The 14028-nt window shown below is 43.5% G+C and overlaps 1 protein-coding gene across 2 annotated transcripts in view; it reads left to right on the top strand.

The window, feature by feature from the left end:
* Positions 1–14028, top strand: part of TOPBP1 (DNA topoisomerase II binding protein 1) — a 103656-nt gene that overhangs the window by 17861 nt on the left and 71767 nt on the right. For both annotated transcript variants that reach the window (XM_077491520.1, XM_077491521.1), the window contains exons 7-9: positions 2546–2725; positions 3471–3640; positions 5159–5322. In XM_077491520.1, the coding sequence (XP_077347646.1) occupies positions 2546–2725; positions 3471–3640; positions 5159–5322 (514 nt within the window). The remainder of the gene's footprint in view (positions 1–2545; positions 2726–3470; positions 3641–5158; positions 5323–14028) is intronic.

Below are 14028 nucleotides of genomic sequence, written 5' to 3'. Positions count from 1 at the left end.
AAAAAAATAAAAAAAACATCTTTAATAGTTTGTTATAAAATTTTGCAAACGGGTAATTTTTCTCCTTCATTGAAATGTGCTGATGAGGCGGCACTGATGGGCACAGTTAAGGCGGCACTAATAGCCACAGATAAGGTGGCACCAATAGGCACAGATAAGGCAGTACTGATGGGCACAGATAAGGCGGCACTGATGGGCACTGGTAGATGACACTGAGGTGCAGCACTGTTGTTGCAGCAGATTGTGGGCACTGATGGGTGGCACTGTGGGCACTAATGGGTGGCACTGATGAGTGGCACTTTTTCCTACACATAGGTGGCAGGTGGGCACTGATCTTACTCCAGCTCGCCGTGATCGGGACTGAAGTCCCTCTCATGGCCGCCGGTGATCGACTTTTTTTTTCTCCTCACGCTATCAGAAAAATAGCCGATTGCCGGCTCTGTTGTGATCAGCTGATCACGTGGTAAGGGGTCGGGATCGACCCCTTGCACCGATCTGTGATCAGACTTGCTGATCACAGAGTGCGCCGCATGCTCCCCTCAGGGGGCGCGCAGGCCACTCGTGCACGGGACTACCTCAATAGACGTTGTCCCGGCAAAGCAGGTCCGCGCTGTAGCCATCATTCGGCTATAGCGCGGATCTCTAGTGGTTAACGCACTTTAACATAAACTTTTACCAGTATTGCGCATTATAATTAAAGCGGACCTTCAGTCATTTTTTTCATCTCTCTTTTAGTACTACTTTTATTATAAAAGATTTCTATCTCCCTTCCACCCTTCATAAAGCTTAATGTCTGACTCCTAGTTATAATGCCCATATATCCTACTTCTGAGTGTATTTATTAACCTTTCATGACTAAGCCTATTTCTGACATTTGGTGTTTACAAGTTAAAACCTGTATTTTTTGCTAGGAAAAAAAGGGGTTAATATAGGGTTAATATGTTATTACTTTCACTTTTTCACAATATAAATGAACCCCTTTATAGTAGCAATTAACTGCTCTTTTTGTACTATAAAGGGCTAATTTTAGTTTTTTTAACCCCACTAAGACAGGTGATACAAAAAAAACAGGCTGTTGTTACTAAACGTCTGGTTGGTGCTTCATGGTTTCCTATGGGACATGTTCACATGTATGCTTTTTTCAGTCACTGCATATTTAGAAAGGGTCAAGGACCAGATGGTCGCTGGAGACTCTAGGATCGTCAGAGGCCGGGCGCGATGCCCGGCCTCTGCATTCAAAAAAACTGCGCTGCTTTGGCTGGGAAGCGGTGATCGTTCGTTTTTTTTTTTTTTTTTTTTTTTTCAGGCTTCCCAGCCTAGTGGTGAGATGTGGGGTCTTATTGACTCCTTATCTCACTATAAAGAGGACTTGTCATGTCATATTCCTATTACAAGGGATGCTTACATTCCTTGTAATAGGAATAAAAGTGATCAAAAATGTCAAAATAAAAACAAAGTATAATTAACAATAAAACAAAAAAAAAAAAAAAGTTTAAGGCGCCCCTGTCCCCGTGTGCTTGCATGCAGAAGTGAATGCATAAGTCCCGTGCACATATGAAAACTGTGTTCAAACCACACATGTGAGGTATCGACGCAAACGTTGAAGCGAGAGCAATAATTTTGTCCCTAGAACTCCTCTGTAACTCGAAACATGTAACCAGTAAAAAAATTTCAAGCTTTGCCTATGGGGATTTTTAAGTACCGAACTTTGGTGCCATTCCACAAGCGTGTGCAATTTTGAAGCGTGACATGTTGGGTATCTATTTACTCTGCGTAACTTTATCTTTCACAATATGCAAAAACATTGGGCTAACTTTACTGTTTTGTGCTTAAAAAAAAAAAAAACTGTTTCTTTCCCCAAAAAAAGCAGCTGAAAAATTGCTGCGCAAATACCGTGCGAGATAAAGTTTCAACAACCACCATTCTATTCTCTAGGGTCTAAAAAACATATAATGTTTGGGGGTTCTATGTCAATTTTCTAGCAAAAAAGTTATGATTTTTACATGTAGTAGAGAAGTGTCAGAATTGCCCTGGGTGTCAAGTGCTTAAAGACACTTTTTTATGTACAGTCCAGCTTCATGAACTGGTAAGATGGTCACCGTGTGCCTCTGTTACTGTAAATATGGGGCGATTTTTGAAATGTATAAACTTGGCACTAAAACTCAACCACACAGAGCTCAGTCTCAGGTGGATAATCATGTGTTATATCACAGCGCTGGTCAAATAGTTTTAACGCCATTTCCACCTAGAACCCTTCTATGGTAGGCATGCGCATTCTCTTGCCCTTTCCCCACAAGGACTTGTTACAGGACACACTTGCCCTATACCCTGCACTCTGCTCCACTTGTACTCTCTACAAGGGAACACCCTTACTAAGAATTTGTGTTGTGCTATTATGGGCTGGGGTTCTTCTTGAAGTCATTTTATTTTCATATTTGCCACATGGAATGTGATTGCCAAGTGTAAATAGAAACAACAGAAATGTATCTGGTAATATGGCCTTTTACGTGGACATTGTGTAGTAAGGTTTGAATCCTTTCAACAGGTCAAAAATATGAATGTGCAAGAAAATGGAATGTGCATTGTGTTTCTATTCAGTGGTTCTTTGACAGCATTGAAAAAAGTTTCTGTCAGGATGAAAGCATGTACAAGACGGAACCTGTACCATCAGAAAAAATCCTGCCAGAGACATCTACTCCAACAGGAAATAGTAAAAAACCTGATAGTAAGTATACATAAGATAAATATCTGCAGGTGTACTTCAACAGAACTAACACAAACTCAACCCCCCCTAGTCTTCCTGTAATTATCTTAAAGGCTAAGTTTCTCTTTAACGAAAAAATAATAAATTCACTTATGTTTGGAGGTAAAAAAAATAAATACATTTTAGTCTTTTTTTTTTAAACCGATGTCTGCAAAGTATTGCACGCATGATCAGAGGTGCAATGTCGGGCTCCTGCACACTTTCCCAGCTTTCTGCACATTCTTCAATATGGACTTTCAGTTAGAAAGCTTGAGAAAGATTCAATTGGCTATGAGTGCACTGATCACTAGCTCATCTGCACCCTACTCTCAATATTTAAACTTTAGTTCTATGCGGTTAGCCCTCACAGACTTCTATTGGGGCCATACTGAAAGCATCCCCAGGAGCACTGAGGTGGGTGAATTTAGTATGAGTACAGCTGTTTTTATAAGCATTTTCCTGATGAGGAAAGTGAACTTCTTATATACAGTACACGTTCGTTTTCAAGTTTATTCAGATTCTATAGATTTTATATTTTGGGGATTATTTACTAAAACTGGTTTAGCTGTGCATAGTAACTAGTCCGCTTCTAGATTTTATTGTCAAAGCCTAATTGAACAAACCTGAAGTTAGAAGATGAATGGTTACTATACAGAGCTACACCATATTCTGTTCCATAGTTGTAACTTCTCTGCACTCTTGTATATAAACTGATTATATTTTGCAGACCGGGCACTTTCTGATGTCAGCCACATTTCTAATATAAGTACTAGCTGTGTTAATGAATCTGCCTTCAATTCTGTGATGAGCACCAGGCTGGAACCTCCCAGTGACACTCTAGAGAATTTGGATCTGAGTTCTCTACAGGCCCCTGAAGATCTTCTAGATGGCTGCAGGGTGGGAATGTATTTCTTCATTTTGTATACTGATTGATTCATTTGGTTGAGATTATTGTGTACATTACTTTGTGCATTATTTTTTGTATCATAAACTATATGCATATCTGTAAAATTTGAGAATTACAAAAGGTAATGTGTACTGAGGTAAATTTATTTAGGCTGCTTTAAGCTCTTCCCTGTATGACACGCCTCTTTGTTACCTGGTTTTCATACTGATTGACTTCCATTGATGCTTACTGAGCTGCTGACCCAAATTTTTGCACAAAAATTTTGCCTTGCACTTTTTTATTTTCACAGATATTTTTTGTTTACATTAAAAGTGCATGCACAGTATTTTCTATGTATTCCAGTGGCCCTAGTTAACAGTACAGTGCGTACCCTGCAGTCAACAGAAGTAGAAAATGCTTGCAAACGTGGCAAAATGCACTGGAACACATCAAAAACACACCAAAATGCACATGTCCTGAATTAAGATAAAGGAAAAAAAGGGAAAATTGCAACAAATTCATTAAAAACATGCACACAGAAATGCATCCTGAATGCAGAAATTGTGATGTGAACTGTCCCTCAATCCACAATGATCTGTCTTGTAGGAAACCATGTTAAAGGATACGTTAACTTTAGAAAAAAAAATGAAATGCACATTTTTTTGCAGGTAAAACAAATGTGCATTTTATTTTTTTTATTTTTTTTTGCAGGAACCTGGAAAGCATCGATCACTGATGCCATGCAGGTCTCCTGCGGACTGTCGTATCTGCTTGCTTGTACATCCCGTATGGGTAAGCCTATACCTTGACAGCACCTTGGTAGTTCATTGAGAACTACACGCCGAACTAAGGTTTTCTGGGCTTGTAGTTCATTCAGACACACAGAGCTGTGTCTGAATGACGTGGGTGTGTGTGGGTGGAGCTCCGCTGTGTTGTGTGTGTGTGTGTGTGTGTGTGTGTGTGTGTGTGTGTGTGTGTGTGTTTTATTTATTTATTTATTTATTTATTTATTTATTTTTACCGTGGCAGCTAGTATGGGGAACTTCTCCTGGTACTGCTGCCACAGGGAGAGGGGGCAGCACGGGGCGGCAGCTGCAGCCCTGGGAACATGTTACACCTTAAAATCAGATGTAACATGCTCCCAAAGTTAAATTTATCCTTAAAGAAACTTTTGCAAAGCATGTGAATCTGCAACTGTTGACTGATATATTTTAATTTTCTGTCAACCCATTTTGCTTCACTACCTGAACAAGTAGCTAGTAAACTGTTGGGAAACGTCATGTAAAATGGGAACTTTTGTAATCCTGAGATTCTGGAGGGGAGATTTTTTTTTTTTTACTACAGGTTCCCCTTTTTTCCATCTTGTACAGGCAAAGGGATTTTTTTGAAAGCAGGTTATCTATCATTAACGTGTGTGTGTGTGTGTGTGTGTGTGTGTGTGTGTGTGTGTGTGTGTGTGTGTATTTGTGTTTTAAATTGAGCTTCTGTCTATACCTATGGCCTTCTAAATTCTGAGATTTTGTTGACAGATATACGTGTGTGGTTTTGGAGGAAGAAAACTGGATAAGTTGAGGAAACTCATTAACTGTGGAGGTGGAGTGCGCTTTAATCAGCTCACTGGTGATGTGACTCATGTAATCGTTGGTGAAAATGATGAAGATCTAAAGCAATTTTTGAACAAAACAGACCACAGGTTTGTAAGCCTACCTTGAGAATATTTGGAGAACTAGAAAATAGACCTAGAGTTAATGCTCTTCTAACTTAAGACTGTATTTTTAATAGGAATGTTTGATAAGTTGAAGGAAAAAAAACAGGTAAAGCTGCGTGTTGTTGAACTATGTATACGAATGTTTGTGATTGTAAAGGTTTCATTTTAAATTAAAATATTAAAGCGGAGGTCCACCCTAAAATGGACCTTCCGCTCATCGGAATCCTCCCCCCCTCCGGTGCCACAATTGGCACCTTTCAGGGGGGAGGGGGGTGCAGTTACCTGGATAATCCAGGTAACTGCACCCACTTCCGGGATAGCTCTCTGCGGAAAGGGGCGTAGATTACGCCCCTTTCCGCAAGTGCCCGCCCCCTTCCGCAAGTGCCCCGCTGCCTGCTGGGAAACACACAGATCCCAGAGGCAGCGGGGACCGTCCTTATTGCGCAGCGCTACTCGCGCATGCGCAGTAGGGAACCGGGAAATGAAGCCGAAAGGCTCCATTTCCTGATTCCCATACCCAAGATGGCGGCGGCAGCACCCGAGTACCGATCTAGAGATCGGCTTCGGGTGCCGACATCGCGGGCGCACTGGACAGGTAAGTGTCACTATTTTAAAAGTCAGTAGCTGCAGTATTTGTAGCTGCTGGCTTAAAAAAAAAAAAAAAAAAAAAAACGCGGAGTCCCGGCGGACTCCCGCTTTAAACAGGTTTAAACTTGCACTGCTCAGCATAAATGAGTACACTCCTTTTTGAAAAGCAAGATTTTCTCCCTTCGTCTTTCAGGACAGCACCTGGAGAGAGCGCAGCTCCACCCACTTTTCCCAGGAAACACTGCAGATTACTTTAAAAGACCAGACACTTCCACCATGGCCTCAGTTATAGTGTTTCCTCCGGCCATGGAAGCACTGCAGGGAACCAGGGGGTGCTGCACTTTCTCCAGGTGGGGAGAGTTGGAGGCATACCGTTTTTTTTTTTTTTTTTGTACAGACCTGGCCTAGCTTCCTCCCTTCACGTGTGGGGGTTGCTCCGGCGTCCGCTCTCCTTCATACCCAGGGGGTTAGGCTGTGGGGAGTCCCTACCCTCTTTTAGAGTTGGTTTTCATGTTTTAAACTGGGGAATGGGTTTTGGTGTATTTCAGAAAGTGAAAGAAAAGACCAAACATTCCTCCCCTCCAAGCAAGAGGAAATGTCCATCATGTAAAAACATTCTTAGAGATTTTTGGACCAAGGTTTTATGCAGGTCCTGCATAAACGATTTGGTCAAGGAAGAAGCAGCTTCCACTACTCCTGCTTCTCAGCAAGGAGAGCTGCTAAGTTCCTTTCGGAAAGAATTGTCAGATACTTTTGAATCTTTCCGGTTATATTTAGATAGACGCCCAGCTGCAGGTAACAACCCGGCACCCCGTTCTCATTCCTCAGCATCTGCATCCAGAGGGGGCAGTGACTCGGAGGATGAGGATCGTAGCGGGTCCTCAAGCTTCTGAGGAGGAAGTGAAGGAAGCTTATCCCTAGAGGAGGTGGATGACCTTCTGAAAACTATCCACACTACTCTGAACATCAGAGGATAAAGCCCAACTGCCGTTACATGATGATAAAATGTTTCAGGATATGGGCGAGATGAAACAGTGTTCCCGGTGCATACGTTTCTATCCGAAACTATTAGAAAGGAATGGAAGGACCCAGAGAGGGCTCCTTTCTTTTCCAGATCCCTCAAACGCAGGTTTCCTTTTGAAGAGGATATCTCTCGGGTATGGAACAAAAAACCTAAACTTGACGCAGCTTTTTCTCAGGTTTCAAGGAATTACGGATCTAGCGTTCGAGGACATGGGTATCCTAAAGGATGCCATGGACAAGAGGGCTGACTCTCTCCTAAGGAAGGCTTGGGACTCAATGTTGGCAAACTTAAAGCCAGCTATGGCTTCAACAGTGGTAGCCAGAAATCTGGAACAGTTAAAAGCCCATATCGAGGCAGGAACTCCTCGAAAGGATCTGCTTGATACTCTGCCTGTCCTTTTTAAAAGCAGTAGGGTATATGGCAGATGCCTCGGCCGAATCCATTAAGATGTCAGCCAGATCCTCAGCCCTGATAAGCTCAGCCCGAAGGGCTTTATGGGTTAAGACATGGACAGGGGATACTGCCTCAAAAACCAAACTATGCGTTCTACCGTTTGAAGGAAATTTGTTTTTTGGCCCTGATCTAGCAGCCATACTTGACAGAACAGCCGACAAAAAGAAGGCCTTTCCTGTAAATAAAAAAAAAAAAAGGTGAACCCCCGGGGTACTAAAGTTTTTTTTTTTTTTTTGTGCTTTTCGAAAAACCTCGGAAATTAAAGAGACAGGATATAAAAGGCCCTGGAGGCCTCAGAGAGGGAGGGGCAAGTCAGGGGTGTTATTCCGCCCCCCCTACCCCAAACCCGAAGGGCCAGTGACTGTCTTCAACTGTGGGAGCAAGGCTACAGACCTTCTTTTCACAGTGGAAGTCAATTACAAACAGTCCGTTTAGCCTCAATAAAAGAGGGTTACAGGCAGAAATTCGCTCAAACGCCACCTCACCAGCCCCCCCCCCCCACGCTCCTCGGTTTCATGTAACTTGGGCTCGCCGAGACCCAGAAAAATCAGTAGCCATGATTTCTATTTTACAGGAATTGATTCAACAAAGGGTGATCGTATATGTTCCTACCATGTTTTATGGCATTCATAGACCTAAGAAATGCGTATCTCCATGTACCTATAGCCATAGCATCGCAAAAATATCTAAGGTTTGTGGTCAGGACGGGAAGCTCAGTCCTACATCCCCAGTTCAGAGCTCTTCCGTTTGGGCTGTCCTCATCTCCGAGGATATTTACAAAGATCGTAGCAGAGGCCCTAGCCCCACTCAGAGTAGAGGGAATATTGATCGTCCCATACTTAGACGACCTTCTAATATTTGCCAATACAAAGCATCTATTAGAGAAGGACTTGGGAAGAACGAGAAGACACTTGGAGGGTCTCGGTTGGTTGATAAACAGGGAGAAATCAAATATGATTCCATCTCAGTCGATAAAATTCCTGGGATACACCATCGACTCCATACAGAAGATAATTTTTCTCTCGGTAGAGAAAATAGAAAAGGTTCAAAGTGCAGTGAAGAGAACCCAGACAAACCTGTCAATTTCTATCAGGGCAGCTATGCCGGTTTTGGGTCTCCTCCCTGCATCCATTCCTGCAGTACAATGGGCGCGCCTCCATGCAAGGGATCTCCAACAGGCAATATTGAGGAATTGGTCCTATGGAGAGTCCCTGGAGAAGCTATTCAGGATGCCCCCGCAAGTTCAGAGGAAGCTCTGGTAGTGGAGGAGTTGCTCAAACCTAGACAGGGGTCTACTTTGGGGTTTCCGGTAGACCGGAGATTAACAACGGATGCAAGCTCCTGGGGATGGGGTGCCCATCTGGAGGGACAGATGGCCCAGGGGAGCTGGACCGTAAAAGAGGCCAGGAGATCCTCCAACTGGAGGGAACCAAGGGCCATCCTGTTGGGACTATGGGCCTTCAAAGAGCTGGTTCTAGGTCTCCATATCCAGGTCTTATCCGACAACGTCACAGCTGTATCTTTTATATAACAAGACAGAGGGGCACAAGAAGCAGGGTGCTGCTATCCTTGGCCAGTCAGATTCTGTCCTGGGCAGAAAACAACCTGAGGTCCCTATCAGCGGTACACCTAAAAGGAGACTTTAAATTTAGTAGCGGATTTTCTGAGCAGGGAAAAAATTCAGGAGTCAGAATGGAGTCTGAACCCTGAAATTTTCCAAGAACTAACAGAGAAATGGGGATTTCCTCAGATAGATCTGTTCGCATCACAGAGCAACACAAAGGTCAAGGCTTCTTTAAACAGACAGGACCAATCAAGGGGCCTGAATGCCCTAGCACAACCGTGGAACTTCCACTTGTGCTACGCCTTCCCTCATTTTCAGATGATCCCCTTTGTTCTGAAGAAATTGCAAAGAGGGACCACGAGTATGATTCTAGTGGCTCCTTTCTGGCCCAAAAGGACGTGGTTTGCAACCATACAGAGGATGGCGGTGGGACCCCACTGGGTTCTTCCGCTTCGGAGAGATCTCCTAACCCAGGGACCTCTTTAGCATCCAAATATCAAGCAACTCAATCTGACAGGGTGGTTACTGAGGAGCAGATCCTAAAAAGAAAGGGTTTATCCGATAAGCTGGTCGCGACCCTTTTAGGGAGTCGAAAAAAAAAGACTACTAGAGCAATTTATTTTAAAACGTGGAAATGTTTTAACTCCTGGTGCTTGTTAAAAGAATTCCCTCCCCAGGAGATACTTTCAGTTCTAGAATTTCTCCACGAGGGTATGGAGCTAGGGTTTGTGGCCAGTACCCTGAAGGCCCAGGTGGCCGCTTTATCTGTTTTTTTTTGAGAGACAGTTATCTCAGGAACCGCTTATTAGATTTTTTTAAGGCACTAACCAGAGCTAGGCCAATACCTTTTTTTTTTTTTTTTTTTAAGTTTTTTTCCAAAGTGGGACTTATCACTGGTTCTACAGGCATTGACCAGAGAGCCTTTCGAACCCCCAGAGGAAGCAACGATCAAGTTATGGTCACTTAAACTAATTCTTATAGTGGCAATTACATCTGCTAGACGGGTAAGCGAGTTGCAAGCCCTATCTATAGTAGAGCCTTTCTGTTACATATTTCCAGACGGGGTAGTGCTAAAAAATGACCCTGGTTTTCTGCCAAAAGTCTCCGGCGGCTGAGGCGCGGCCGGGATTCGTATCTCGCGCCATTGAACAGCCTCATGCCTTCCGGGTTCGGATGGCGAGCATGTCATTCCGGCCGGGGGCGGGACTTCCGACGGCGCGGCTTCCGGTTCTGGCCGCTGGAACGCAGGGACAGTGGTCTCGGTCATTACTGTTTGGGCCATGTCTTTTTTTTTTTTTTTTTTCTCCCTTCCTTGTATCTGTGTCAGATGGAAAGCCTGCAGCATTCTTTTCCTATTACAGTTCAGTAATAATGCTTTTGTATTTTGTTGTTTAGTGAGTCTGTGGGGGAATTCACTGGCTGAAGAGCAAATAGAATTTGAAGTTTCAATCTTTTATTTTCTATTTGGCAGCATGTTATCTCTTTCTGCAACAGCCTTCCATAGGACTCAGGAAATAATCCTTTTGTCCCTCACCATCAAATTCCAAAGAGAGGTCTTTCCATAGCCTAGATGTGAGAAGGTGTCTATTACACTATCTATGTAGAGATCACAAGAAAGTTCAGGAAGTCAAACTCTCTCTTCGTCCTGTTCTCAGGACCATGTAAGGCAGGGCTCGACAAACCCCGGTTGCCAGGTCGCATTTGCGCCTAGATTTCGTGTCCTGGCGACTGGGGCAACGCTGCTGGGGTATCCTGTCTCCATTAGGACCCCGAACTCCGCCGCGCAATTCCATCGTGCCGCGCCGGCCAGTAATTGAGGCCGCGGCTTTGCGGCCTACTAAAATCTTTCGGTAGTCTGGCGCCATCTTGTAGTGGATGTAGAAATTACACCCTATTCCAATAATGCTAATTCCTAATGGAGTGAAGCTCCCTCCCTGTTTTTCACTGCCCGCCCATTTCCTTTTCAAAGAAGAGAAGGAAGTGATTGCGGGCGTCATCTGGCGCCTTTTGCCCAACGGTGAGTGTGGTGGCTGGTAAATGGCTTCTTATTATATTATATATATATTATTAATTTATTAATTTAATTTATTTATTAATTTAATTTATTTATTAATTTAAATATATATATATATATATATACACACACATTTTTTTTTTTTTTTGTAAAAAGTAAAAAAAAAAATTATTTTAATTAAGGAAAAAAAAAATATTATTTGTAATCCTCCCTGCTTGACCCCTTTCACAAGGGCTGTCTGATCAGGTTCACCGGTCAGTTTTTCAGGCGGACCTGATCTAACCCTTAGCGGGGATATGACGTTAAAGGGGTTCTGCACTCATAATAAAACATTTGCCCATTCTGTTGCCTCTAGTTAATATATTTCATAATGCCACCTGTTTTTTTTTTTTGGATTCACCTACCTTTTGTAATCTTTAGTAGTTTATTTTAAACCCCTGCGGCGATGGGCGGTCTCTTGCGGGGATCAGCGTCATTTCCTGCTGAAGCCCGCACTGTCTCCTGGGATCTCGTTCATGTAATCCCAGGAGACATTGCGGCTAATGCACCCGACATCTCGCGAGATTTCGGGTGCTACAGCCGACATCTCGCGTGATTTCGGTAATTACAGCCGAGATCTCGGCTGTAATTACCGAAATCACGCGAGATGTCGGCTGTAGCACCCGAAATCTCGCGAGATGTCGGGTGCATTAGCCGCAATGTCTCCTGGGATTACATGAACGAGATCCCAGGAGACAGTGCGGGCTTCAGCAGGAAATGACGCTGATCCCCGCAAGAGACCGCCCATCGCCGCAGGGGTTTAAAATAAACTACTAAAGATTACAAAAGGTAGGTGAATCCAAAAAAAAAAAACAGGTGGCATTATGAAATATATTAACTAGAGGCAACAGAATGGGCAAATGTTTTATTATGAGTGCAGAACCCCTTTAATAAGCGGGAACATGGCGGAAATAAAAGTCACATTCTTTTGTTAACCACTTCGTGCCCGCGCTATAGACGAAAGATGTCTACAGCGCGGACACAATTGCCGGGAAGGCGTCCCTGGACATCCTCCTGTTTACTTCCCCTCTGCACGCCGACATGGGTACGCATCGGGGAAGTTCTGTATTGGCCGTGTCCCTTGGATACAGCCAATCACAGATCATGCTAAATGGCCAATCACAGCAGCCATTTAGCACTCGAACAGTGTGTCCAACAAGAGGTGATCTCATATGTAAACGTATGAGATCATCTCTCATCGCCGTCTTTCCCTCCTCACACAGAGACAGCTTGTGAAGAGTGAGAGCTTCCATGCTGCAGCGTCAGTGAAACATGAGTGAACACTAACACACTGAAACACACATGCCCACCTGTCCCCAGTGCCACCTGCCATCTGTTATCAGTATCACGTGTCATCAGTGCCATCTGTCATTAGTGTCACGTGTTATCAGTGTCACGTGTCATCGGTGCCACGTATCAGTGCCATCTGTCATTAGTGTCACGTGTCATCAGTGCCATCTGTCATTAGTGTCACGTGTCATCAGTGCCATGTATCAGTGCCATCTGTCATTAGTGTCATGTGTCATCAGTGCCATCTGTCATTAGTGTCACGTGTCATCAGTGCCATGTATTACCATGTAAAATTCATGAGATTCAAAGAGAGCACCGAAAGCTGAAAATTGGTCTGGGCAGGAGGGGGGTTTAAGTGCCCAGTAGGCAAGTGGTTAAAAGCACCACATAGTAAACACACGCTACTAAGAACATAGTTAACCCTTTGATTGCCCTTGGTATTAACCCCTTCCTACCCAGTGTCATCATTAGTGACAGTGTATATTATCACTGATCACTGTATTAGTGTCACTTGAGATGTCAATAGCATCTGTAAAGATACAGATCAGGGCTACATAAGAGAAGGAGTGCTTTGCTTTTAAAGAATAAATATATATTAAGATTTAAAATGTTGGAGACTATGCCATTAAAGAGGAGGGCCGGTTTAAAAAAAAAAAATTTAAAAGTCAGCAGCTGCAAAAACTGTAGCTGGTGACTTTTAATAAGCACACTTACCTGTCCAGGGCACCCGCGATGTCGGCCGCTCGAGGCTGACCCGTCCCTCGGCGCCGCCATTTTGGCTAAGGGAAATAGGCTGTGGAGCCTTGCGGCTTCACTGCCCATTTCCTACTGCGCAGCGCTTTGTGAATGGGTCGCTCTGTGTTCTGGGACACACAGTTCCCAGAACACAGCGCAACCCATTACCCAGAAGAAGACACCGCACGGAGGAGAGAAGATAGAAGATCTCCACGGAGAAGGAAGAGGCAGATTAGGACAATGTGCCTAGCAACAGGCATTTCTGGTAAGTTAAAAAAAATATATTTTTTTCATTTTTTTTTTTTTTATGTATTTTTTTTTTTTCAGGGTGGCCCTGCACTTTAAGTAATAACGTGTACTAAATCTTTTTTGTTTGGGAATTCAACAAAACCATCTTTGTTTGGGAATTCAGAAAAAATGAAACGTGCCGCAAAAGCTGTGACACCAGAAGATGCCAAGCAACTGCGGATGACAAATTTCTTTGCAAAGACTTCTTGTTCAGAAAGTGAAGTGCAACATGTTACTGCAGAATCAAGTGGCACAAGATAAGAACAACCAGCAGAGAAGTCCCCTTCAACAAGTCACCCTCAAAATGAAGGAAGAAGGAAGTTTAAACAAGATTGGTGCAAGGAACTCACATGGCTTAAATTTGACCATAATACAGGCATAGCCATATGTGAGATTTGTGCCTCCTTCCCTGGCATTGCTGACCACACATCCAAGATTGTGAAAGGGTTTTCAGGACCATTTAAACTGGAGACCTTCAAAAAACATGGAAAGTCACTCCAGCATGACAAATGCATAAAAGCCAAACACGCCCTGTTGGCTCCAGAAGCTACGCCATTGGCTGCATGCGTTAAGAAAATGGACCAAGGGATGTTCAACCACATGAAAGTTCTATTTAATGTGGCCTATTATATTGCAAAAAACAGCAAGCCATATACAGACTTTAAAGGTTTGTTAGAGCTGACAGGGAAACTAGGG

The sequence above is a fragment of the Lithobates pipiens genome, unplaced genomic scaffold (assembly GCF_037356315.1).
Source record: "Lithobates pipiens isolate NorthernLeopardFrog02 unplaced genomic scaffold, aLitPip1_a1.2 Scaffold_19, whole genome shotgun sequence".
NCBI classification, from domain to species: domain Eukaryota; kingdom Metazoa; phylum Chordata; class Amphibia; order Anura; family Ranidae; genus Lithobates; species Lithobates pipiens.
The sequence above is the reverse complement of the archived record's forward strand: the minus strand, read 5'-3'. Positions and strand labels throughout refer to the sequence as shown.